Source organism: Poecilia reticulata, chromosome 17 (assembly GCF_904066995.2).
Source record: "Poecilia reticulata chromosome 17, P_reticulata-male-v2, whole genome shotgun sequence".
Lineage (NCBI taxonomy): Eukaryota > Metazoa > Chordata > Actinopteri > Cyprinodontiformes > Poeciliidae > Poecilia > Poecilia reticulata.
The window spans coordinates 28,474,916-28,500,952 of NC_088846.1; the positions used below are offsets into that span (position 1 = coordinate 28,474,916).

The following is a 26,037-nucleotide window of genomic DNA, read 5'->3' on the forward strand; positions in this document are numbered from 1 at the left end:
CGCATTGAAGGTCACAGAGTTTAGCTGTTTTCTGCTTTTCTATTTGAAGCAGAATTGTACAGGACAATGTTTTTAAAGTTATCCATTGAGATTTAAATTTAAATGTAAAAACATTTTGAGATAAAATAAATGGATGAAATAATAAAAGAGCAAATGTTTTAACATCGTTTCATAGCTCATGAAAATCTAAAACTGAACATTTATCTTAAACTTGGTGAAAATAATTTCTTCTGCTGGTTTTCCCTCCTGGGTTTCTTCAGCTGCAGCCAATTGATGTTGCCAAAACTGGTATTTTATCCATCAAAATGGGTAAAATGTTTTGACTAACTCTGACACAAATAACTGTAATGATTATGGTTATTTGTGATGAATTGATTATTGAAATAACCAATTTAGTGATTTTTAATCAATAAGTGGAGTTTACAGACTCAAAAAGGGCCATTTACTGAAAAAGCAACATATTCAGAGCAGTAATGAAGCCAAAACATTTTGAAGTTAAGATAAAAAGTGGAATTTCTTTATATTTACTTGGTTCAAATTCACTTAAAGAATTATATGTTACTGCTTTTTAAGTAATTTTATTTTCTATTTTGAAATGGAATAAAATTATTTGTTTATTTGTATATTTGAATGTTATTCAAATATTAAATAGAAAAGACTTAAGTGATTAAATTAAAAATTTACACTGTTTTTTATTATTATTTTGTCTAATTAATCAGTTACTAAAATAATCGTTAGTTGCAGCTCTACATTGTACAAACGTAAAGTTCATGTTGTGGTAAAAAAAATTTATTCATACTTGAAACGAGCTGCTTCAGATGCAGAGAAGCGGTTCTGAGGTTCTGATGTTCTGTTTCCTCTGCAGACTCCGAGCCACGACCTGGTCTGGGCCAAGATGAAGGGCTTCGGGTACTGGCCCGCCAAAGTCCTGCAGAGGGAAGACAACCAGGTGGATGTGCGCTTCTTTGGCCACCAGCACCAGAGGTGAGAGCAGCTGACACGCACCGATCCAGTGTTTCTGATACTGATCCAGCACCAACCCAGTGTTTCTGATACCGATCCAGCACCGATACAGTGTTTCTGGTACCGATCCAGCACCGATACAGTGTTTCTGATGCCGATCCAGCACCAATCCAGTGTTTCTGATACTGATCCAGTGTTTCTGATGCCGATCCAGCACCGATACAGTGTTTCTGATGCCGATCCAGCACCAATCCAGTGTTTCTGATACTGATCCAGTGTTTCTGATGCCGATCCAGCACCAATCCAGTGTTTCTGATACTGATCCAGTGTTTCTGATGCCGATCCAGCACCGATCCAGTGTTTCTGGTACCGATCCAGCACCGATCCAGTGTTTCTGATACTGATCCAGTGTTTCTGATACCGATCCAGTGTTTCTGATACTGATCCAGTGTTTCTGATGCCGATCCAGCACCAATCCAGTGTTTCTGGTACTGATCCAGCACCGAACCAGTGTTTCTGATACCGATATCTGACGTCTATTATCGGCCGATACCTAATCAATTCAGAAAAACAGCTGAACTGACTTAAAATGGTTCATTTAAAAAAAAAAAAAAGATGAAACGTAAACACAACTTTAATTTGTTCAGTCAGTGCAGACAGACTGTCGTGTTTTTAATAATAAAAGTGAATTAGTGATAAAAGTACATTTATTACTCATATTTAGGTAACAGTATGGATGTGACTGTGTGTCACAGCAATTATAGCCCCACAAACACAAATGCTGCTCCAAAAACATTCCTACTTGTTTCACACTTTGTTTTAGAGTTTAAATTTTAAATATAGTGTAAGATGAAGGATAAAGCAAGACGTCACTCAGAGCACAAAGCATAGAAATAGACTGAATAGATCTTGGAACATTAAAACTCTTTAAAATATCGGGATCGATACAGATCTTAATATCGGATTGGTGCATCTCCAGCTGTGTTTCCTCGTCTCGTCCCGTTGATCCATATGTGTTTGGTTCTGGTCCGGTGTGCAGAGCGTGGATCCCGTCGGAGAACATCCAGGACATCAAGGTGAGCGTCCAGCAGCTGCAGGTGAAGCGCAGCAACGGCTGGAAGAAGGCGTGCGAGGAGCTGGAGGTGTACCAGCGCTTCCTGAGGGAGGGCCGCTTCTGGAAGACAAAGCTGGAGGACAGCCCTGCGCCGCACCAGAACCAGCGGAAGCAGCAGCAGGACGAGGAGGAAGACGAGGAGGAGGAAGAGGAGGAAGAAGAGGGCGAAGAGGAGGCGGCCAGCAGGAGGACGCAGAGACCGGAGCGGACGGACGAAGCCGAGTCCAGCATCTCGTCCACCAGCAACGAGCAGATCCGCCACGTGAGTCGGGTCACGGAAATAAATGGAACAATTAGGATCAATATTTAGCTCATACAGCTGCTGCTGCTGCTAAAAACAGTTTTATTTCTGTTTTAACTGATCCTGGAGTCATACATCCGTTACCGTAATGCATCTAAATAAGCAGCAAAACAGGGATTTCACCATGTCCTGTCACAATAATACAGTTTACTGGTCGATAAATTGTCAATAATTATGTGTAATATTTGTCACAGTTAATTGTTGACAACAAAAACAGTTTTATTTCTGTTTTAACTGATCCTGGAGTCATAAATCCATTACCGTAATGCATCTAAATAAGCAGCAAAACAGATCTGATCTGAATTCTCACTGCAAAGCAAATGTCTATAAATATCTGTAAACAGATCCAACAGCGCCACCATGTGGTAAAACAACAGTACTTTGTAGACATATTGCGTTACTTCCTGTATTGTTGAGCTCAGCTCTGAACTATTTAACTGAGAATCATCAAAACTGAAAACGGCAGCAGAGATATAAACAACAAGACTGTTAGTTTAACTTCTAATCTGATTGTTGGAGTTCATTTTAGTTTATTTACTAAAAGAGAAATGAGAAATTTAAGTCCATTTATAATAAAATGCAGCCAAATTAATAGAATTTGGTAAAACATTTTCTGTCTAGAAAATTCTAACAAGTATTTTCTATGTGGTAGCAACATGAAGAGGAGAAAAAATGTTTTTTACTAAAACACCCAGAGTTGCTGCTTGGTGTTAAACTGTCTGCTGTGATAAAGAACTGAGTAAAAAACAGGGAAGAACCCGAGACTCGGATCCGACTCGGATCTGTAGAATAATCTTGTTGATTTATGTGTTGTTTTTTAATGTAATTTTCAGTTGAAAAGCAGCCAGGAGCCCAAAGCGAAGAAAAGCCGCAGGACTCTAATCGTTGAACCCAAAGAGGAAGCCAGCGTAAGTCAGCAGCTCGTTTGTTACCAACCGACTCTTATTGATGACCTGAAAGGTTTTCTGCAGAAGACTGAAAAAAAATCTGTGGCTGGGATTAAATATCCAACATGAACAGAGAATTTAATTTGTATTAAAATGGGAAACGTATGACTTAAATATACAGTCACTTAAAATTTAATAAACTTACTATTTCGGTTGTCTTTGGTTTTTATTTGCATTTTATTTATTCCTTTAGGTTTTTTTGTTTTTTTATTTTTAATTTCGATATTTAAAATGTCTTCCAGTTCCAGTGTTAATTGTTCATGAGAAAAATTTCCTGATATTTGAAAGGAACAACTTGCATTTTTAAGCCGTTATCAATATTTTAGTTTGAAAATATATGGTTTCAAAATGACAGTATTTTAGTTTCTGGGACTAATTAATGTCCAGCATATTGCTGAGAACCTGAATCACAATTTAAAGGGAAATTATTATGGATTTTTCAAGAATCTTTTTAGACTTCATAACAAAATGAAGACTTTAAAGTAGAACAAACAGAAAACGGGAAAAATGTTGGAGTAAAACGCTGCTGACCTGACCCTGATTCTGCTCTATAACCGGACCGGGTCGCTCGTTCCAGGAGCCGGAGCCGGAGATGGAGGCGGTGAGCTCCAGCCAGGAGATCCCGGTGTCGTCGGCGCCGCCGCCGCCCGAGAAGCTGTCGGTGTCGACGCAGACCAAGAAGGCGAGCGGCGGCTCGCCGCGCATGCTGCACCGCGGCACGCAGACCAACAGCGAGGGGCCGTGCCACAACATGTGCCACGAGAAGTACAGCAAGGTGTTCGGCGAGGTCAAGGAGATGATGAAGGCCGACAACAAGAGGGAGACGGAGCGCGTCGTCAGGGAGGCGCTGGAGAAGGTCGGCTCGGTTCTGAAGCTCTCCCAGAAATAACCCATCGGTTCTTTACTCTAAAAAGCAGATTTCTGTGCTTCTCCTGCAGCTTCGGGCCGAGATGGAGGAGGAGAAACGTCAGGCGGTGAGCAAAGCGGTGGCCGGAGTTCAGGCGGAGATGGAGAGGAAGTGCAAACAGGTGAAGGAGAAGTGCAAAGAGGAGCTGGTGGAGGAGGTGAAGAAGCTGGTGGCCCAACACAAGCAGCTCATCTCCCAGACCAAGAAGAAGCAGTGGGTGAGTCGGTCCGCTGCAGGTCGGACGCTTCGGTCGGTGTGCTGCCCGTCGGACGCTTCGGTCGGTCAGCTGCCCGTAGGACGCTTCGGTCGGTCCGCTGCCCGTCGGACGCTTCGGTCGGTCCGCTGCCCGTCGGACGCTTCGGTCGGTTCTGCCCGTCGGACGCTTCGGTCGGTCAGCTGCCCGTAGGACGCTTCGGTCGGTCCGCTGCCCGTCGGACGCTTCGGTCGGTCCGCTGCCCGTCGGACGCTTCGGTCGGTTCTGCCCGTCAGACGCTTCGGTCGGTTCTGCCCGTCGGACGCTTCGGTCGGTCCGCTGCCCGTCAGACGCTTCGGTCGGTCCGCTGCCCGTAGGACGCTTCGGTCGGTCATCTGCCCGTAGGACGCTTCGGTCGGTTCTGCCCGTCAGACGCTTCGGTCGGTCCGCTGCCCGTCAGACGCTTCGGTCGGTCCGCTGCCCGTCAGACGCTTCGGTCGGTCCGCTGCCCGTAGGACGCTTCGGTCGGTCTGCTGCCCGTAGGACGCTTCGGTCGGTCATCTGCCCGTAGGACGCTTCGGTCGGTCATCTGCCCGTAGGACGCTTCGGTCGGTGTGCTGCCCGTCGGACGCTTCGGTCAGTCCGCTGCCCGTAGGACGCTTCGGTCGGTCATCTGCCCGTCGGACGCTTCGGTCGGTCCGCTGCCCGTCGGACGCTTCGGTCGGTCCGCTGCCCGTCGGACGCTTCGGTCGGTCCGCTGCCCGTCGGACGCTTCGGTCGGTCTGTGCCTGATGGACGTTTCATTCAGACAGAATCCTCCTCTGGTGTCCGCGCTGCCTTAAAACATCGTTAGGTTTTCAGTTTTGTCTTGTTAGGACGATTTAATCTTGTATATGTAGGGTTTTTTTTCTGTCAGGCAAATGTTTACGTCGCATCTTCATTGCGTTCTATGATGTGAGGCTACTGCTAACGAACTGCTAATGTATCTAGCTACTTTGCTAGCTTTTATAAGTGCAAATTTATCATTGGTTGGCTGGACGAAGTTTGTCTTTGTTGCCGTTTTATTAAGGAAAACCCTTTTGAAGTGTTGGATCTACGCTTCCCTTTCCAACAAAAAAAAAAATCAAACTCCTTTATTTAATTAGAGCTGCAACTAATAAAATCTTTTATTTTTTTATTTGTTGATACTGTCACTATGATAGTTTATGAAACAGATTATCTGAAAAATCGAGCTTCTCTACCTTCTCAACCAATCAGAGCCAGGACGGTCCATCTCTCCTCGTTTTGATTGACATGATTGACAACGCCAGGGTATTAGCGTTGTCAATCATCCTCCAAACCGAGGATGGCGCTGCACATCCTCCCCTCTTGCTCTCTGCTTGCTCAGCTAGCATGAGTGCTAATGCTAGCTAGCATGGCCACCGTTCTCTGCCATTAGGACATTTAGCAGCGAGTACATGAGTTTGATTGGCAGCGTTAAGCCCCTCCTCCTGGCTCTGATTGGTTGTTTTTGTTGCATTCTGCACCTTTAACTAAAATACTCCATGCTTCTTTGAGTTTGTTGTTGAGCTGGTTAAATAAACAACAACTGTGTATCTTTAACAATAAATGAAGCACAGCCAACGGTTTTCTGTGCTCTGTTTTTCAGTGCTATAACTGTGAAGAGGAGGCCATGTACCACTGCTGCTGGAACACCTCCTACTGCTCCATCAAGTGTCAGCAGGAGCACTGGCACGCAGACCACAAACGAACCTGCCGCCGGAAGAGATGAACAAGCCCCGCCCCCTCCTCGCACCTCATTGGCTCCCGCCCTCAGTCAGTGAACAACACACACACACACACACACACACACACACACACGGCGTTTCTCCCTGGGAACTGGTTGGACCGGATGTTTCTGCTGTGTGGCGAGTGATCCCGTTTTATTTAATGTAGCCATCGTTTTCTTTTCTTTTCTCCTGAATCGTGAAGTTTTCTCCACTGCAGAGATTTTTATGTTCTGTTGTTTTTTGTTTTGTTTTCTTTAACGAAATGCTGATGTTGCGCCTATTTAAGTGAGCATTAATAGAAAACATTTTATGACCTGGATTTAAAAAGAAAATGTTTTGTTTTCTTTGTCCTGATTTCATCTGTAGCAAACTGAATTTCAACGGTTCGGCTTACAGACTTTAGAGTCATGTTAGGTCTTTTTGTTTTTGTTTTATATAAATCAATGGCGGTGGATGCACCTTTTTATCATGTCTACCTAAAATTTTATTGTCCTCAATCATTCATTGGGAACAGGGTCAAAATGTCAACTTTTAAAGCCAGTTGACAAGTAAATCTTCCCCTTATTTTAAATTAATATTATCATAAATGGTATAAATATGCACCAGTTTGGCTCCTCGGCTGACTAGACTGTTTCTATGAGTCTGAAGATAAAAGAAAAGGTTTACAGATTGCTCTAAATTTGGAGAATTTTATCAAAGTCGACTAATTTGATCACTTTTACTCGTTTAACAATCTAAAATTGCCCGGTTAATCCCCTCTGCCCGGTGGGTTGAACCTACCTGAGAAGATCGGACACGTTGCCTGGACGATCAAATGTATATTTTTGCGAACGTCATCGGTGTCATTTTTCTCGTGGTGTGCGCTTGTTAAAGACTTTCTCACTGCTGTTGTTGGTGCCTGTTTTCCTTTCTGCCAGTGAGGCCAACATGCATGTCGATAGCTTCACCCTCTTCTTTTTTTTTTTTTTCCTTTTCTTTTTTGCGAAAACAAGAAGAAAAACGAGGAGAGATGGACCGTTACGAAACTTTATGCAAACATGAGCGTTCAACATTTATCCCCCGCCTGAATTGGATGTGTCGGTGTTTTAATACGGAAAAGAGGCAATAAAATTGCCAAATTGTGATTATTTTTTTTTTTTATTATTTTAACTGATGATCAAGTGAAAAAAAATCTACCTATTTAATTTTTCCTGTTGCCTTTTTCCTCACAGATTATTCAGGTTTTCATCTAATTTTTTATTTTTTTTGTAAAAGACGGTGAAACGTTTTGCATCGTGGGCGGAAAGTTCTTCAGTTCCTGTTTGTTTTTCTGACGATGTTCTTGTTGAATGTTAATTAAATGCGCAGAAACAACATTGTTATTGTTGTTGTCTGCATGGAAAAATAATGCAAGAGCCACAGCTAGTTAAAATTAAAAATAAAATTCTGGATTTAATGTTCTCAGAATATTTGGTCAGAGTTCTCCGCAGGCTTTCAGAAAGTCCCACGACCCGCAGACTTGTGTTTCATCGTTGCACTACGTGTAAATACGTCAGTAAATCCCACTTTAAATCCACATTTCGTTTAATTTCAGAGATCTTCGATGACTGTTAGTTCTAGTTTTGTACAATGTACAACGTTTGTCATATCAGCCGTAGTGACGTTTATCTTGTTGCACCTTCATCAAGTCAAAATATTTCAGCTTTTTTTGTTTTTCAAGTTGAATAAACGAGTCTGTCCTTCCAAACTCACACCGTTTGCTGACGACACCATTTTGTTACACATTACACAACCTACTTTCCCCCTCGGGTTTATTTTTATATTCATCCATCCAACTGTAACATTTTTTTTAACTTCTTTTCATACGTGTTTGTAACCTTTTTGATGTCATTTCTTTTTCTTTTCTTTTTTTTTTTATTATTGCATGAAATCAAGTATGTGACTCCACTTCGGATTTGTTTTTATTCCGTTTTTTTTTTCCTCCCCGGATGTAAAGAGAAAATGTTTTTGCACTCATCTGAGAAATGCAGTACGAGGATTTTTATTTCCCAGGAAGGTTTCGAGCTGGAAGAAGTGAGTCGTTTAATCCGGACTTTACCTGCTCTTATTCCAGGGTATTTCTGTAAATATTACTGTGTGATTACATGAATTCTCCTTGTGCTCAAAGTACAAACACCAGGAATAAAATCAGTGTGACGTCTCCTTTGCTTTCGCTTCTTATAGAACATGCTCTTCTGTTCTGTTCACATGTAAACTATCATTAATCGAGGCAACGTTTTTTTATGCTCCCAACACTCTAGCTAGCAATATGTATATAAATATATTCTATGTGCTAACATGGGGGAAATAAATGTATCAACAAGTCGGTGTGACTCAGTTCTCCTTATTCTGAGTTCATGATGAAAACCTGAAACCAGCTTCACCAGAAACTGTTTACCTGCTACAGTGGATGATGCTGATGAAATGTACGACGGCGTATGGAAGTAGGGAAAAAAAAGTAAATTTCTGCCAAAAAAACCCAACAAAAATAGAAAAAACAAGGAAACTTTTGAGCTACAAAAGTGGGAAATTTACTAGAAAAATATCAGAATTTTCTATGTTAATCTGAGATTTTCTAAGAAAAAATAAATAAAATTGGATTTTTAAAGGTTGAAAATGTTCAATTTTGAAACCCAAAATACTTTCCAAATGTGAAATTTAGATTTTTGAAATTCAGAAATATCCGTTTTTTTCTAGAAAATTAGTCTTTCCAAATAAATTTTGAGATTACGGTAATCTCTGAAATGTACGTGAAAATTTCTTTTGAATTTTGAAAATTTTCAAATTGACCAAAAATTTCCAAAATTAAAACAAAAAATTCTACAAAATGTTTCTTGCTTTGATTTGAGAAATTTACAAAAATTAATTTGTGACTTTTCAACCGTTCCTTGTTTTTTCTAGAAAAAAAAATTATTAGCAAATGTTCAACTTTTCAAAGAAATTTTACTAAACAGCAAAAGTCCAACATTTTTCTAGAAAAACATTAGCTTGTTTTTTCTCGATTTGTGAAATGAATCTCAATCTGAGATATTGGCAGAAATGTACTCTTTTATTTTTTTTAGTCTGCAATGATACGCCGTCGTAGAACTGAGACAAAACTCTGCTTGGAGACAAAATGGCTCCCAGAGAAAATGAGAAACTGACACAAGTGAGCAGGAAACTGTTTCTGGACCGAGAAGTGGAGGAACATCAGCAGGACGGGAAACGGTTCCAGGTGAGACTAATTCACTTTTATAAAGAAACGGCTTCATTTACTGTAAGGTTTTCTGTTGCTTTGGTCTGTTCTGAGGAAGGAACTCGGCTGAAATATCAAGTTCTCCATTTAATTTTGGAGGACTGATCCTGCCAAAACTGTCAAACTTTTATTTATCCTGTGATTAGTTGCTTATTGCAATAGGCTGAGACTTGATGTTGACCAATTGGAGATAAGACGACTCCAAATTCCTGCCCGTATTCTCCTTCCGTATTTGTCAGTTTATGTAGAAAGAGTCAAAAGGACATGAGAAAATAAGTGTCAGAAAATGAATGAAAAAATGCTAATGGGAAAATTTTGAAAAATAATGAAATGACAAAAAATAAAAAAAAATATACAGAATAAAAAATTGAAACTTAATAGTTGAAAAAGATAACCATTTATGTTACACCATATAATGAATAAATTGGAATGTATTAAGACATTTACTACTAGATTTATTGCTCATTTTGGCAGTATTAGTCCTCCATACTTACTCTTTCTCGCCTCTATTCAGCTCTGAAACTTTTCCACGTTTCGTGGCATCACAAACTGCTAATATCAAAATAAAAGAACTTCCTGTTCCGTTAATTTCTGAATTAACACATTTTATGTACTTTTTGTTTCGTTCCTTATTTTGTAATTTATACCTTAAATGTGAAAATCTTTAAAACTGACAAAGATTTTAAATGTGGATTTATATTTCTAAAGCGGTAAATTGCAAAGTGATCTATTTAGTGTTTCAACTTATTTTAGTAATCTATAATGTTATAAGAGTTTTATAAGAGCCACTTTTGGCAAATTGAAATACTAAAATAATGATTTTTTATATTAGTGTGCTTATTCTCAAATTATTCTTTAAAACTTTTTCTGGTTTAAATAAGAACAGCATCTAAATTTGTGTCAAAATTGTTGAAATGTTTATTTAAATGAAAGACATGACAACACAACTTTTGAATTTTAGAAAAAAAACTTGACATACATTTCCTGAAATGAAAAAGAGAAGCGGTGAAGAAAGTGCTTTGTCTTTTTAAAAAAAGAAACATTCTCTGTAGCTCTTTAATGAGTTAAAGGGTCTCTGATAAAACGCTTTGATTTCTACGCATGACATCATGTTTCAGCCCTGAACCGCCGCGTGGAAAAATATGACGGCTCCTGTGTTCCATATTTACAGCTGGAGACCCAGAAACGAGGCCGACTCTGCTGCTGGTCCGTCTGAACTGGGACCAGTTTCATCCCAGTAAAGGTGAGTAAAAACAAACGAGTTCGCTCACAATTCCTCTTGGGATCATCTTGGCTACTCTTCAAAATGGGAAAGATCAGAGCACAGATTATCTTACTGAGGCAGATTTGGCCAGGAACAACTAAATTAGCCAATTTATAAATGTAATTATTTGTTTGTAAAGTATTTTTGTTTTAATTTACCAAAATAAAATGAATCTGAATCTGCGGTGAAAATTGTTTACTAGAAACATTTTAGGCCAAAATAACAGAAATATTTACGGAGATGAAAAAAAAAACAATAAGCCTAAATTATTGGTTTTCTATAAAATTGTGGTCCTGAATGCAAGATTAATTTGTTCTAAGGTTTATTTAGATGGTGGTTAAGAAAAAGACTGCATGTGATACTGCTGGTCACCACTAGAGGGCGGCATCGGCATTGATCAGAAACGTTAGGTTTTTTTTTTGCCTCAAATCAATCAGATTTTCCCCTTATTCTATCGTTTTAGATTTAAATATATAGTTCAGTTTGATTTACAAAAACGTGATTTTGAACCCAAAAATGCAATTAATAACATTTAGAGGATTTAACAACCTCTTAAAGTCAATAAATTGAAAATTTGGACCTTTCTTTTTGGAAACTGGACACATTTCAAACTGAACCGCAGCATCGCAAATCAACCTGCTTTCCTCTGAGATATTAACCTTCATCTGCAATATAATCTATCATATATTTGTGTATTTTTATTATAATAATATGCTTAAGTCTGCGTCGCTAGAGATAATACAATTTCTTTTTATATTAGCAAATATTCAAGAGCAAAAACTTGAATCATAGACTTCTAAAAGAGAAAATAAATTAAATCGGTTTCTTTTTGTACATACTTACACGATACGAGCCGTTTGCGGATAGTAACCGGAGTTAAAGGCTGCGCCTGTGTGGATTTGAGCACCTGGTGAAACGGACCGACTGGTCGGTTAAAAAAAATAAAAATCCTAGGTGAAATGAACGTACCTCCTGGTAAACCCTCAACCCCCCCGCCCTCATATCAAAACATACCCCGCACTTTAATGGCTGTAAAAAACACAAAATATTTCAGTTTTTTTGTGTAAATATCATTTTCAAAAAAATAAGCCAGGACCTTTCTGACATTTAAAAACAACACAGAGAGAGAGCGCCAGATGTTGCTGCAGAAGCCAGAAACCAGCTTCCCTTTTCCGAGGACACGAAAAGTGCCTGCAAGACGAAGCGCAGGGCTAACTTCAGTTTGTTCAAGTCTGTTCCTCCCTCCCTCCCTCCCTCCCTCCACCAGGGGGCGCTACATGTTGTAGGCCACGTAGATGGGGTCGAGCTGGTCGGCCAGGAAGCCGTCGCGGAGGTGCATGCGCTGCTTCTCGCCGCGGGAGTTGATGGGGATGACGCCGATGTCGACGACCACGACAACGCCGACGATCAGGTAGTGCTCCTCCAGAACCACGTTGGTGACGAGCGGAACCAGGTCCAGAGCCTCGTGCTCCGAGCCGTCCAGCTCCACCACCACCACCAGCAGGTTGGTCCACGTGAACACCGCGCTGCAAAAACAAACAAAAAAATCTGAATTTTAGACAATCTCAGAAATTTTCTACAAAAAACTTTGAAAATTGCATGAAAAAAAAAAACCTCAGAAATATTGAAAATCTTAGAAATTTTCTTAAAAAAAAAAAAAAGAACTTGCAAAGTGATCTATTTTAGTGTTGCAACAAAGTATTATTTTAGTAATCTATGATGTAATAAGAGTTTTATGAGTGCCACTTTTTAAATTGAAATGCTGAAATCTTTTTTATATTAGCTACAAGAATAAAACATTTGCCAGAAAAAAGTTTTAAATTAATCCCAGAAATTTTCTAAAAACGACAAAAATTTCTGAGCTCCAAAACTCAGAAATATTTAGATTAATCTTAGAAAAAACATCAGGAGCCAAGTTACAAAACTAAAACATTTGCGAGGAAAAAAATTCAGAATTTTTCAGGTTAATCTGAGAATTTTTCTTGATTAAACTTGAAAACTTTGTAAATTTTTTGAAAGTCAAAAATTTACAACTTTTGAAACTTGGAAAGTTTCTTCTAGAAAAGATGTGATTAATCTCAGAATTTCTGCTTTTCCTTGAATCTTTTCAAACTCGGAAATTCTTTCTACAAAATTTCCACAGATCAGCATCCGAAATTTCAGATTTTTTTTTCTTCTTCATGTTCAGCTCTTGTATCTCAGCCATTTCCAGGTTTTTGGTGAAAATAATGCGCTTCAGTTTTTTTCTGTAATGGCGGATAAGCAGTTTTCCTGAATGGTGAGTCATTTCTCCATGCATAGTAGGCTAGAAAACTGCAAAACTGCTGAAACGCTGAGCTCCTTTAAATCAAAGCCCTCCTGTTTAGAGCTGAAGTTGATTATTGGTGATCATTGATCGCCATATCTGGTGAACTGATATGCGGGCCTCACCACTCTGTGATGCTCTTGTGCGTCCGGATGACCGAGGTCTCGATGTCGATGGGGTGGTAGCGCATCCCCCTCAGCTCCATGGCCTCCTCCAGAGCGCCGACCACATACAGCGCGTCATGCCGCTCTGCACACACACACACACACACACACACACACACACTGGTCGGACGCCGTGATGATTTCTGCCACGCGTGTTCACTTCAACTCTAAGGCATTTTTTAAAAAGATTCTTTAGTTTTTCTCACATTTTAACACCATAAATACTTTTGGAGTTAAGAAATAGAATTAAAATAGGACAAAAATTGAATTTGTTAAATAATAAGACAGTTTATTTCAACTCCAGGATGGACAATAAATCAGTAAAAATAGACAAAATCAATAGATAATACGTCTGATAGGATATTCAATAATTTCACTGAACTCCGAGCCAGAACCGCACGGCATTCTGGGAAACGTAGGCCGAGGAAAGACTTTAGCCGTTCAACCTGTCATAACAAAGTTGGTGAAGTCAACTGATTCTCTCTTTGGTTGCCTAGCAACTCACTCATTCCTCGGTTACCTAGCAACGACCTCTAACGTAACTGGCAGTTTAAAGTTTCTCCACCGTCCCTCATAACTGCTTGAAAATAAAATTAAAAAAAACAAAAACGTGGAGTGAAAATTGTGGATAACACATGAAGGGTCAGGGAATGTTTCAGATATTTAAAAACAGGAAAACAGATCAATAATTATCGACATCGACTGATATTAAACCCTGATATCGTGACACATTTTTCAGCCGTGCTTGTTGTCCGGCCCGACTCCAGTGGAGCCGTCGCCTCTGAAGGCTAAGCCTCACCTCCGCTGGCGTCGGTGAGCTCGGTCCGCCGCAGGAAGCCCAGGTATCCGGTTCGGGCCCAAACCGTCTGGGTGTCGCCGAAGCTGAGCCTGGAGCTGAAATGGTCCGACTGCAGAACCTCGTCTCCGTAGACGGTGAAGTAACCGCTGGCGTTGTGGCCGCTGTGCGCCCAGATCTACAGACACACACACAGCGATGGCTGGAGGCGGGCTCAGGGAGACCAGCAGCCAATCAGAACGCTCCGTTTGCTAGGTTTAAATGATTCAGGTAATAACACGAATTCCTTGTTTCTCCTGAGAAGTTCAGCCATTTTAAAGTTACACAAAAAATGTCAGATTTAAGAGGAAACAATGGTGGTTCTTTTTAGTCAGTAATATTTTCACCCTGTTATTAATTCATTTATAAATGTCACAATTTGAAGTTAAATATTTGTCTATTATGCAAATTTACTTGCTGAAAACCCAGAAGTGGACTATCAAAATAAAAGCCGTGAACCTGTCTAAACTTTTATTTTGGTAGTCCACTTAATGATAGTTTGGAGTCAACATGTTTATTTAAAATCTTAAATTTTAAATAAGATATTATTTAAAAAATAATAATAAAATTATTTTATTATTATATAATAAAATATATAATATTTTATTAAAACTTAATAAAATATTTAACTTAACTAAAACAGTAGTTAAGTTTTAGCTTAACTACTGCTCTGATTATGTTCTTTAAGCAAATGGCCTTTTTTCACTCTGTATAACCAAAAAAATGATTAATTTACTACTTAAATAATTGGCGTTTATTTCATTAATCATTTAATTATGATTAATTGTTTCAGAACAGTGATCCAAGGTACACCGCCTTTAAACAGGCTGATTATGCATAAAAACTCCTCAATGCGGCTGAATTAAAACCATCATTTTGCCGTTTTTCCCCTCAGTGAAAAACAAAACCACCATTTTAAGGTTTAAATCTAAAAATAAACGAAGATAAATCCGACCTCTCCCAGGTGCGACTCCCCCATCGGCCCCTTGGTCTCCGGGTTGGCGATGATGATCCGAACTCCAGGCAGGATCTTCATTTAGATAAAGCGATAAACATATAATCGGTTTGTTTCCAACAGTAATACGTGAGTTTTTATTTAATAAGGTAGTGAAGAGCGTACCTTCCCAGACTCCATCAGCGGTAAACTGTGTGGCGAACCCCGCTCCACTAACCTGACCCTGGACAGCAACATTAATAACAAATCATTCATTACTCCTTATATTTCTGACTGGGAGGCTTAAAAATATCAAAATATGACAAATGGAGAATAAAAAAAATGCCTCTAAACAGGAACATATGCTAAAAGTGACAAAACTTTACTGAACGTTCAACTATTTTTATGTCATTTTGACTGAAAAAGATGATTTTTTACGTGACGATGGAGACGGTTCGGTTCTGGGATCAGATTATTTCAATCAGTTTCCAGAAACCTCAGCTTCTAAAATTAAATCCAAACTGCAGGGTGAAAGTACCGGCTCTGACCTCCGAAGTGGTTCCTCAGATTAAAACCAAACAAGAAGAACCGGGCCTGTTTAAATCAACAGTGATTACATGTAATCACACCCTGACGGTTCCAGCGGAGCTTCGCTGAGGAGGAAACCAGCAGCAGCAGGTTTTCAGTCTGGAACATTTTACTGTTCGAACTTCAGCTGGATTATCAACGTCTGGACCAAATCCAGACAGATTACAGCTTATTGACCTCTTACTGCACAAAACCTCAATCTTACAGAGTATTTTTGGTTCAGTTTCTGGTCCAAATATCTTAGTGCAGTAAAAACAAGACAAAACTGACTTAGAAGTAACTTTTCAGCGAGATAAAGCAGCTTGTTTTCAGTCAATAATTCATTAATATGGATGGAAAAAATGTCTAGTTCCACCTGTGAAGTAAAATATTTGGTCAAAAGATAAAAAAAATCAACTTTTTCTTCAATATTAAGGAATTAATTACTTAAAAAAAGCTCATATATTTGCTGAACAGTTACTTGTAAGTTTAGTTTCATCTCATCTAATGTTTTTAAGGTATTTGCAGTACAAACTAGACAAAAATACTTTGTTAGATTTTGTGTTTTTGCAGTTTCTTCAGCTGCTCTAAGCTGAATACAAACCAAACCCATTTTTTCTCACGACATTCTTAATTCCCATCTTTTCGCCTCCAAACATTCATGTTTGCACCACTTCCTGATGTGGATCCAAATCAGATTCACATCCGACGGTTCTCAAAGTTTGCGGTCCGAACGGTCGTGTTGTATTTTCTAAAACTTTTTACGTCATTGATGTGAGACGTGTGTCATAATTTTTTAAGGCAGTAAATAGTTTAGCAGAGCAGCGTTCATGGCGCCACAAACGGAATATTTTTCTTGAAAATCCACCTGGACCCGTCTTCTTCAGGACTAAACTGACTTAAAATATTTTATTTCATTAAAATGCAAAAAGTAGCTGTATTTAACCTTTTTTCTTTTTTTATTTACTGATACTTATTGATGCTCTTGTGGGACAAAAGTGGAGAAAATAACTGATAATTCTAACCGGGATAAGGATTTTTTTTTTTTTTTTTTTACAATAAAACTACATTTGAACTTTGATGGTTAAGTTTAATGTATATTTTTACAAAAGGGCTTAAAAGTCTGTAAAATATTTATGTGAATTTATTAAAGCTCAATATATTTAATATTGTAGACAAATAATCTATTGAGTCAGAATATTTATTTTAAAATGATTTAAACTTGAGAAATTTGAGACTATATTGAACAGGTGATCTATTTTTGATATTTTTTATTGATTTAAATTCCTGATAAATGTAATTACTCACAAATAAATTTGAGTTGTTTTTGTAAGTAAATTATTGTGTAAGATTGGCATATAATATCGAACTGTATCAATCATAGATTGAGAAATGTCCAAATAACCAATATAAATTAATAACTTAATAATAATTTTTAAATTATATATAATAATTCTAAATTATTAAAAAAATAATAATTTAAAAATTCATTTAAACTTGAGAAATTTGAGACTATATTGAACAGGTGATCTATTTTTGATATTTTTTATTGATTTAAATTCCTGATAAATGTAATTACTCACAAATAATATGGTTAAATTAAATTTGAGTTGTTTTTGTAAGTAAATCATCGTGTAAGATTGGCATATGATATCGAATTGTATCGATCGTAGATTGAGAAATGTCCAAATAATCAATATAAATTAATAATTGTGAAAGAACGGGTGGTTTACACCCATATTTAGAACAAGAAACTAGAAATAATGAACCAATGGAAAAGGACTTTGGTCAAAAAAATCAGGTAAAATTTCCTCACCTGTCGTGTCGCAGCGCTCGCATATCTACGAACACAGTGGTGGGGTCGGGGCCTGATGTTCCCTGAAAAACAAAAAGTCAAATTAACCTGTAGGAACAGATAAAACTCACAAAAATACTATTAAACTAAAACCTCTACTACTACTACTGCTACTTCCTCCCAGTGGATGCATTCAGGTGAGCTTTCTGTCCGCAGGATGAGTGGAAGGTGACGGAGCAAAACAAGCAAAAATAAAATAAATACGGCACCGAAAAGCGTGATTCCACTGAACCCACATGCAAACAAAAAGCCTCAATTAAAGAGGGAAGAAGTAGAGGTGATAACTGAGACTCAAAAGCAAAACAACTTAATTTGTTTTTCAGATTTGGATTAATCAAAGTTTGGAGAGAAAATGGAGGAAAGAATAAAGACCAGCAACTGATTTCTTTCTGTTGAGAATCCATCACCAGACATAAAACCACGATGCTAATCCCTCATTTCCACCCTGTCAAGCTACATTAGCACCATGCTAGCTTCAAGATTTTACCACAAAATGAGAATTTATTTACATTTTTGGATTTGCCAGTAAATTACACACACAATAGAAGCACAGCAGGGTGTTTCGTTCATAAAACTGGCACCAGAAAAATCAAAATCTTCATCTTTACTTGGAAGCTAACATTGCTAGCTAGCTAAGCGCTAAGGATTTATTGGTAAATAAATGCTGCTATTTGCTGGCTAACAAGAAGAAGCTTCAACATGGCTGTTTTCATCAATCATCTTTTGCAAAACCTTTCTACATTTAAATGTTTCTTGGGGAGAAACTGCAGAAAGTGTGAAAAATAAGGAATTTCCTTCAGTTTTATGTTGATTTTTGACCGAAAGTCAGCTGGAATAGGAGGGTGCCGATGAACCCGGTGCTGGCAGGGGGTTGATGGAGGTTCCCTACCTGGTCGGCCAGCTTTCCCAGCCTGTGAGGCTGCAGCAGCAGAGAGGCGGGGCCAAGGAGGAAACGAAAGAGGAAGCAAAGGAAGTAAAGGAGGAGGGAGGACGGAGACAGAACAAAGAATGAGAGATGAAGGTGGGGTTATGCTTCAAAACAAGAGGGAGGAGGAAAGTCAAAATGCAAACTCAAAAGCAACAAAACAAGCAGTTAGATTCAAATAAAGGTGGTTCAGTAGGATGTTAGTCTTTCAAAGTGGAAAAGTTTTAATCTGTTTCTCATTTATTCATTTAAATTCTGTTAAGCAGCAGCAGCTGGAGGCAACGGCCAAATCTGGGGTTTCCAGTTTACCTGAAAGTTCCTATAAAAAGGTGTAAAATATTTATCTTGATGGTTTTAGGAACAGGCTGTAAGCCACAGCTGAATGCGTCAGGAATGATCAGCTTGAAATGGACGAATGGATGGAGCTGAACATGAGAGAAACATGGAAGAGAAGCTGACGCTTTCTCCCATTCACTTGGATTCCTCTGCCTGTTGAATCCATCGATTTTTAGTAAAATCATCACATATACACTGTAAAAACACAAAACTTTACCAGGTATTTTTGGTCTACTTTCTGGTGCAGACATCTTAGTGCACTCAAAGTGAGACAAAACTAACTTGCATGTAATGTTTCAGCAAGAAATATGAGCTTGGTCGAGTCAGTAATTCCTAAATATTGATGAAAGAGTGATATTTTTATCGGTGGATTATTTCACTTATTTCCTTACCTTTTTTTTTTTTTTTAAAGTTTGCTTGTTGCTCTAACGCCTGAATAAAATCTCAACATCTCTTCTGATGGCTGAAATATGAATATATCTCAAATGTTTATTTCTGTCACTGCGATGATCTTTAATGATTTATTGCATGAATAAACTTATTCGCTTTATTTGTAATTTCCTTTCTAATTTAAAGGGGACCTATTATGCAAAATTCGCACTTTGTATGTTTTTCGTTTCAGTTTCTAGTTCTTCCAAAATTAACTAAAAAAAACACTCGGCTGTTTTTTGGTAATTAGTTCATGTTTTTTGGTGTCTGGAAAAGGAGTCGTTTCAAAAACCTCTGGAATGTAGAATCACATCACCAGGCACTACGCTGTTACCTAGCAACCACACAGCTGGTTTTACCCCTCTATGCGCTGCACAATGGCTGCTGGAAGAGACACGTGTTTGTTGTTGACCTACCATCCAGAATCCACTTGCTGCTTTCTTGTTGGTTGTGCAGGAGGCTCTATTAATGCTTCTCGAAGATGCACAGTTGTATAATTGCACATCTGTTTGCAGCCATTATCACGCAGAGTGTAAACGTTGAGTTGATTTAAAGTGACACGACGCCCTAAAAACAAAGCCCAGAATCTGTGACTGACCTGCAGGCAGATGGCCAGGTTGACCCTGCAGCCGAACGACGTGCTGACGGCGCGCGGGTGGAGGCCCAGGTCTTTGAAGAGTTTGGAGAAGGACTGGGTCAGGGCGATCCTGGGCCGCTCCTCCGCTACCACCACGCAGGTTCTGACCCGGGACAGGTCGACTCCTCTGGACTGGAGGGCGGGAAGGAGGACGGACGTCAGGACGAGAGACTCAGAGGCTCGTGGGGCTGAAAGCCTGAGGCTGAGGTTACCTTGAGGGAGTCGGTCTGCAGGCCCAGGCCTTTGGTGCACAGCTCCATGACGCTGTAGGAGCAGAACGTGTCCCGGACTTTGTACTGACTGACGGCCGACAACCAGAGAGCCGGATTCACCTCCAGCTCGGACGGAGGGATGAGGATGGACTGGTGACCTGAGTACACGCTGAGGAGGCCGAGTAAATATCAGTATCGAAAACAAAGCTGCAAAAACTGAGATGGAGAGCTAATTTAATAAAACATTTAATTTTTGAGCAGCAGCCACTGTTTAAGGCCCGGTTTTAAGAACTAACGCTTTTTAACCCACAATACAAAAACTACTTGATAGAACGGTGGAAGTCCCGCCTGGCTCAATGATCGGCTCCCTTTTCTTTGCAGCGGTTCTGTAAGACTGCACTGCAAAAACACAAAATCTTACCAAGTATTTTTGGTCTGGTTTCTTAGTTCATTTGAAATAAGACAAAACTCACATATTACTTTTCAGCAAGATATAGGAGCTTGTTTTGAGTCAATTATTTCCTAATGCTGATGAAAAAGTACATCCAACTTTTAAAAATCATCACATCCAGTATTTACTGAGTCTGGTCCTGTAAAATTTGGTGGTCGACTCCCCCTGGTGGCCTGGAGGACTTATGTTTTGTGGAGTGAATTTCCAGTATTTTGTACATTTATTTTTGTTTTGCTTTTACCCTTTTACTTTTATTGCTGTTTTTATTATATGTGGGTAATTTTCCTTTTGTGCCTATTTGCTGTGGTTGCAAAATGCAACATTGGTTTGGTTGTTTGCAGATTTTTGCTTCTAATTTCTGAGGTTGCAGCATTTTAACTTTTGCAGCGTTCTTCTGTCACATTTGTTTTTTGTGGTTTTCATGTGTTTACAGCATATTTAGACGTGTGATGCATTTTTGGTTTATTTCAATACAAATATCTTGATCTAATTGCCAATTTAGATCGAGATATTTGTATTGACTTGACTTTTTGCTCAGTTTTATTTAAAATAAATAAGAAAAAGATGTTTAGAACGTGGTCAGATCTGTTTAAACATTTTCTTGCATTCACCCTTTTTCGTTCGTAAGTGTCTGACCTGCAAAGGCACCAGAGGACGAAGCCCAGGCCGCAGTACGGGTCGAGGCAGATGGCGACCTCTCTGGACGGGTAGAGCTCACACTGCAGCTTGATGGAGCGGCAGAAGGCACTGGTGGCGGTGTGGGACATCTGAGACGCATCGAATCGCAGAAAATACAAAGTTTACAAATATTCAATTGATAAGTCTCCTGAATATTTCTGTCTCTCTTGGTTAAACTTAAAGCAGGGGTGTCCAAACTTTTTGCCACATGGGCCAAAATTGTGAAATCAAAAGTCAACAACTTGCTGCTGAGTTGGGTGCAGCAAAGTAAAAGTCTCTGGATAAACTTGGTTCTGACTTTTGTGAAAAGTTGGCTATAAAAACATGAATACTTTGTGTTGTACCTACTTTACATTTTATGTTGGTAACAATTTTTACTCTGATTACAAATTAAAACTCTCCATCTGCATCTATGGGCCAAATTTGTATCATTTTTAAATTGCAGTTGAGGGCCATAAAAAATCAGTTCTAGGGCCAGAAATGGCCCCCACACCACATTTTGGACACCTGGGTCTTTAAGGAGTATGCAGAGTATTGATTAGCATAACTAAACTTTGGCTGCAGCAGCATCCTCGTGTTTCTTCCTCTGTGGTTTCTGTTGCCAGTTTTAACATTGCAGCGCTAATTGATCCGCTCGTTAAGTATCAATCAACTTAAGCTCGTTAAGCGCCATGATTAATCACAATCAACAGGCGATTTAGCCGCACAAGAGGAAACACGGCGGCGTTAGTTCCTGCTGTCCTGGATTCCCTCGCTAATGATGCTTTGTGTTTCTTTCCTGTTGTGATGATGAGAGCGCCGTCAGATAAAAATTAAATAAAAATTATTGGAAGATTTCAGGTGAAATTTGGATGTTATTAGAATTCACTCAGGGTGAACACGTCTCTCTCTTAAGCATTTTCAATAAAATATTAAGTATTCTTTGTCAAAAAAAAAAAATCAAAATGTATTTTATTGTAGTTCTTGTAAATTAATCTATTTTTCTAATATTACAACTTTATTTTTGTACTATTATGACTTCATTCTCAAAAAAAAATAAAACAGCTTAGAATGGCCTTTATGTTTGGTTGTAGAGTTGACCTGAATTCAAACTCCAAATAAATAGAAGCTGTAAAACATGCTAGCCAAACAAGATGGCCGCCATCACTGAACTACAGAAACCCAAGGAAAAAAACAGATTCTCCAAAAAGGACATCTTCAAAACCAAAATGTCAGTTAACTGATAAAATCGATTTATCGCCCGCCGTAGTTTGAAGTTTTAAAACTCAGGTTTGAATAAATAACTGAACCCTCTGGTTGCTGCGTGTGCGTGTGTGTGTGTGTGTGTGTGTGTGTGTGTGTGTGTGTGTGTGTGTGTGTGTTTGTTTGTTTGTAATACCTTGTGGGGATAATTTTCCTGACACTATGTTGTGGGGACCAATTTCTCCTTGGGGGACCGAAGCCTGGTCCCCCAAGGAGAAATTGGTCCCCACAAGTGAGACCCTGTTTTTGGGTCAGAGGTCAGAGTTAGGACTAAGGTGTGAATTGAGTTTTGGTTGGTTAGGGTTAGGAAAAGGGTAAAGGTAAAGCTTAGGCCGTAGAAATGAATGGAAGTCAATGGAAAGTCCCCACAAAGATAGCCACGCAAACATGTGTGTGTGTGTGCGTGTGTGTGTGCTCACTTTGACTCCAGCTAGCATGCCGGTGGTGGAGACGCTGAAGTCCAGGTAGGCCAGCGTGTCGGGGTTGGACGGTTTGTACAGCAGGGGGGGCTTCTTCTTTGGCAAATCATCTGGAAGGAAAAACTCAACCGTGAAACGAATCTGTCAGCGTTTCTGGTTTTAACTTTGGAGACAGAACAGAGCAAAGAGAATTAAACGGTTTTTGTTTTGGGAGAGTATTGATAAAAAGGTTTGTTTCTGTATATTTTTGCAGTCAGACTTTCTTCAGTTTGGCAGCTTTTTCAGACTAACCTTTGACCCAGGAAGCATTAGCCTCAGACTTTAGCTACATTCACAGTCTTGATGCTCAGTTTCTCTATTTTTATTTTCCCACATTACTAAATAAATGTGTGACTGTAGACCCGGCATCGGATCCTATGGCTTATTTAGGGCTTTTAATTTTACATAAATACATTTATATAACCTTTCAGTTCTCTGTCCTACATTTTCTCTTAAATAAAAGTCATTTTGTCGTTTAGTTCCTCGACGGGCGGCGTACCTGTGTCTATGACGGGCGGCCATGTTCGGACGTCCACGGCCGCCAGCGCCTCTTTGGACCTCAGCAGCTTGCAGATGAGCTGCGTGGTCATCACACACACCGAGCGGCTCACCTGAACGCAGGAACACAGAGAAAAGCGCCGTCAATCAGAGCGCGCTGCAGCGGCTAGCGGGTCAAAGCAGAGTTTTACCTCCACGATCATCTTGACCGTGGGCAGCGTGGTGGCGATGTTCTGCGGGTGAGGAGGCCGCACCGTGATCGGGACGCAGCCGGCGTAAAGGCATCCGTAAAACGCAGCGATCAGGTCGATACCTGCAGGAGGAAGTTATTTAACTTGATGTCTTGTTATGAGTGAAATAATCTGCCAGTGGAAAACTATTTTTTCTCCAGTTTTAAGGAATTGCAAGCTCACAGTTCTTGCTGAAAATTTACCTGTAAGTTAGTTTTGTTATATTTCCAGTGTAATAAAATATTTATACTAAAACTAGACTAAAAGTACTTGGTAAAACTTTGTGTTTTTGCAGTGTGTGACTTTGTCTAATTGTTTAGAAGGTTTTGTTGTCACGATTAAGGTTATTCTCAACTAAATGTTACTCTGGGCTTTGACTAGGCCACTGAAAAACCTTGATTTTGGTTTCCTTGAAGCATGAAGAGCTGAACTTTCTGTTGAGGTTTGGATTATTGCAGAATATCTAATGTTTTATTTATTAATCTCACTTTACAGATTCAGTTTTTAATTTTACATAAACTTTTTCTCATATCTGATTGATGCACAAAACGGAGAAACGCACTGAACTCACCTGGAGGGTAAACGAGTGCGACGTGGTCTCCGTCCTGCAGGTGGCCCCGTTCTGACAGAACGGCAGCGATCTTCTCCGCTCTCTTGTGCAGCTGAACACAAGTCAGAGAGCTGGCTATCGCCCCCTGCAGGTCACAAAGAGAAGTGATCCATGCGCTCAATAAAAATATTTTCTGCTGCAGGAACTGAAACATAACAAATCAGTGTGGAATCATTTAACGTCCAAATAAATGTCTTGCTGCTTCACTTCTCTTATGATTTTCAGATGTCGCCCTCTAAATAAATGCATGTTTGAGCGTCTGGACAGATTCACATCTTTATTTTTTACCCTGGAGTTGAGCAGAGTGTACAGGACGTGGTCCGGAGTCGTTTGCGCTCTCCACTGCAACACCTCAGACAGGAAGAGGAACTAAAAATAAAACAAACAAAAAAATCCACGTCAGTGATTAATTTAACGTCTCTATTCTAAATAAACTGCAAACCAGAAATTGATTTCTGAAATCGATTGATTTTATTGGGTTTCAGATCAAACTAACCTTCATAAACTAACAATAGAAGAAGAAAGAGTCATCACCCTTCAAAATGCCATTAGTATTTGTGATAACTGGTTGTTTTACGTCACTGTGGAGGGATTGCGATCAAATCTTTGCAGAACCTTTTTGAGTCTCACATTAACATCTCTAAGGTTGTTTTTCCCCTGATGAATCAATATATGGAGAACCAAAACTGCAACATTTGTTCCACCTCCAGCTGCTGCTGTTCTCTCTCTCTGCTCCGAGTCAAACCAAACAAACCTGTTCCCCTCCTCACCTGTGGGGGCGCTGCACCAAGAACCACTGAAGGAAACAACATGAAAACCTCTGAAGAAGAAACTGAGCGCTGCTTCCTTCTTCACAAAAAATAAGCAGAAGTGGAGCGGCGTCAGATTTCAGCAGTTGGACGATTTCTCTTTTGTCTTAAAAAAACCACGAGTCATTTTTCATGCTAGCGCTAGGCTATCGTATTTACCCAGAATGCCCTGCGCTGTAGTCCGCTTCCTGCTTTTGAAGCGGTCTCTGGTACGCTTGGCGTTCATATTTTGCATTCACTTCAACCAAACTTTCTAGGTAAACAGACTGGAGTTGGACTTTAACGGACTAAACAAGGCCAGACTTTAACTAGGTCACTGCAAACCCTTTATTTTGTTTTTTTTAGATACATTTAGAACCAGCGTTCAGATTATTGACCTGCTGGAAAGTTTCTTCTACTACTGCAGGTCTGATCATAGATGTTTTCAGGTTTCATTTTGCAGTCGTGTGGTTACTAATTTCATCACCTGCTCCACTGCTTCTTCATTTACTCAGGTTTGTTTGATGACCTCAAACTGATAAGTGTGAGGAAAAAAAGCCAAAGCGAAGGAGGGAAATGCTTGTTCATAACTCCGTATGTTGATTTCGATAAGGACTGAATAAAAAAGCAGATGTTTTCCTTCAGGTGGCTAATCAGCCAGGAACCTGCTGAGCTCCTCCTGCATGCTGACAGGAAACGGACCAGCAGGCGGCGGGAACTTTTCTCTCATCAATAAATCTCATAAATTCCACCAATGCTGACATTTACAATAAATATCACCACTGTGAGTGTTTATAAAGCAACAAATTAACTTTTTTTTCCAGCTGGAAGTTTTTAAGGAGACTTCAACAAAATGGCATTGAGGTTTCAGAGGAAAATCACAGTTTGGAAATGAAGAGGAAGGAGAAATATGAACCAGGGTGAGGAGGAGGAGGAGGAGGAGGAAGAGGAGGCTTCTGTCTCATGAATCTTTCAGGATTTCTGCCGGTTCCAGTAGAGAAAGTCCATTTTAAATTACTGTTTGGGGTTTTTCCTCCAGTCAGTCACAGATGAGCCTGGACCCAAACCAGACAATCAGAACTGAACTGGTCTGCGCCGATTTGGGTCGCTACACTGCAAAAACACAAAATCCTACCAAGTGGTTTCTAATGCAACAAACGTACAAAACTAAA

General features: G+C 39.6%; 2 protein-coding genes and 1 long non-coding RNA gene across 10 annotated transcripts in view; 2 read left to right on the top strand and 1 right to left on the bottom strand.

Moving 5' to 3' along the window:
- The window catches only part of zmynd11 (zinc finger, MYND-type containing 11), a 28,037-nt gene extending 19,499 nt beyond the window's left edge, over nucleotides 1-8,538 (top strand). For both annotated transcript variants that reach the window (XM_008434734.3, XM_008434733.3), the window contains 6 exons: nucleotides 866-984; nucleotides 2,003-2,339; nucleotides 3,212-3,286; nucleotides 3,903-4,181; nucleotides 4,264-4,449; nucleotides 6,074-8,538. In XM_008434734.3, coding sequence (XP_008432956.1) covers nucleotides 866-984; nucleotides 2,003-2,339; nucleotides 3,212-3,286; nucleotides 3,903-4,181; nucleotides 4,264-4,449; nucleotides 6,074-6,196 — 1,119 coding nt within the window. In that variant the 3' untranslated portion in view covers nucleotides 6,197-8,538. The remainder of the gene's footprint in view (nucleotides 1-865; nucleotides 985-2,002; nucleotides 2,340-3,211; nucleotides 3,287-3,902; nucleotides 4,182-4,263; nucleotides 4,450-6,073) is intronic.
- A 3,422-nt stretch (nucleotides 8,539-11,960) lies between these two features.
- Nucleotides 11,961-26,037, bottom strand: part of LOC103479974 (disco-interacting protein 2 homolog C) — a 175,521-nt gene continuing 161,444 nt past the window's right edge. For 5 of the 7 annotated variants that reach the window (XM_017309917.2, XM_017309920.2, XM_017309912.2 and 2 more), the window contains 15 exons: nucleotides 24,366-24,446; nucleotides 24,039-24,162; nucleotides 23,429-23,550; nucleotides 23,239-23,350; nucleotides 22,701-22,810; nucleotides 20,998-21,128; nucleotides 19,911-20,079; nucleotides 19,660-19,830; nucleotides 18,261-18,290; nucleotides 17,333-17,394; nucleotides 15,136-15,193; nucleotides 14,971-15,045; nucleotides 13,980-14,154; nucleotides 13,142-13,265; nucleotides 11,961-12,237 (listed from right to left, as the gene is read on the bottom strand). In XM_017309917.2, coding sequence (XP_017165406.1) covers nucleotides 11,985-12,237; nucleotides 13,142-13,265; nucleotides 13,980-14,154; nucleotides 14,971-15,045; nucleotides 15,136-15,193; nucleotides 17,333-17,394; nucleotides 18,261-18,290; nucleotides 19,660-19,830; nucleotides 19,911-20,079; nucleotides 20,998-21,128; nucleotides 22,701-22,810; nucleotides 23,239-23,350; nucleotides 23,429-23,550; nucleotides 24,039-24,162; nucleotides 24,366-24,446 — 1,797 coding nt within the window. In that variant the 3' untranslated portion in view covers nucleotides 11,961-11,984. The remainder of the gene's footprint in view (nucleotides 12,238-13,141; nucleotides 13,266-13,979; nucleotides 14,155-14,970; nucleotides 15,046-15,135; nucleotides 15,194-17,332; nucleotides 17,395-18,260; nucleotides 18,291-19,659; nucleotides 19,831-19,910; nucleotides 20,080-20,997; nucleotides 21,129-22,700; nucleotides 22,811-23,238; nucleotides 23,351-23,428; nucleotides 23,551-24,038; nucleotides 24,163-24,365; nucleotides 24,447-26,037) is intronic. The other 2 variants (XM_017309914.2, XM_017309913.2) reach the window with 1 other exon arrangement.
- On the top strand, nucleotides 14,119-21,175 carry LOC145548163 (uncharacterized). Its single transcript, XR_014084454.1, has 2 exons — nucleotides 14,119-14,246; nucleotides 20,990-21,175. It is a non-coding gene; the product is annotated as an uncharacterized LOC145548163 (long non-coding RNA).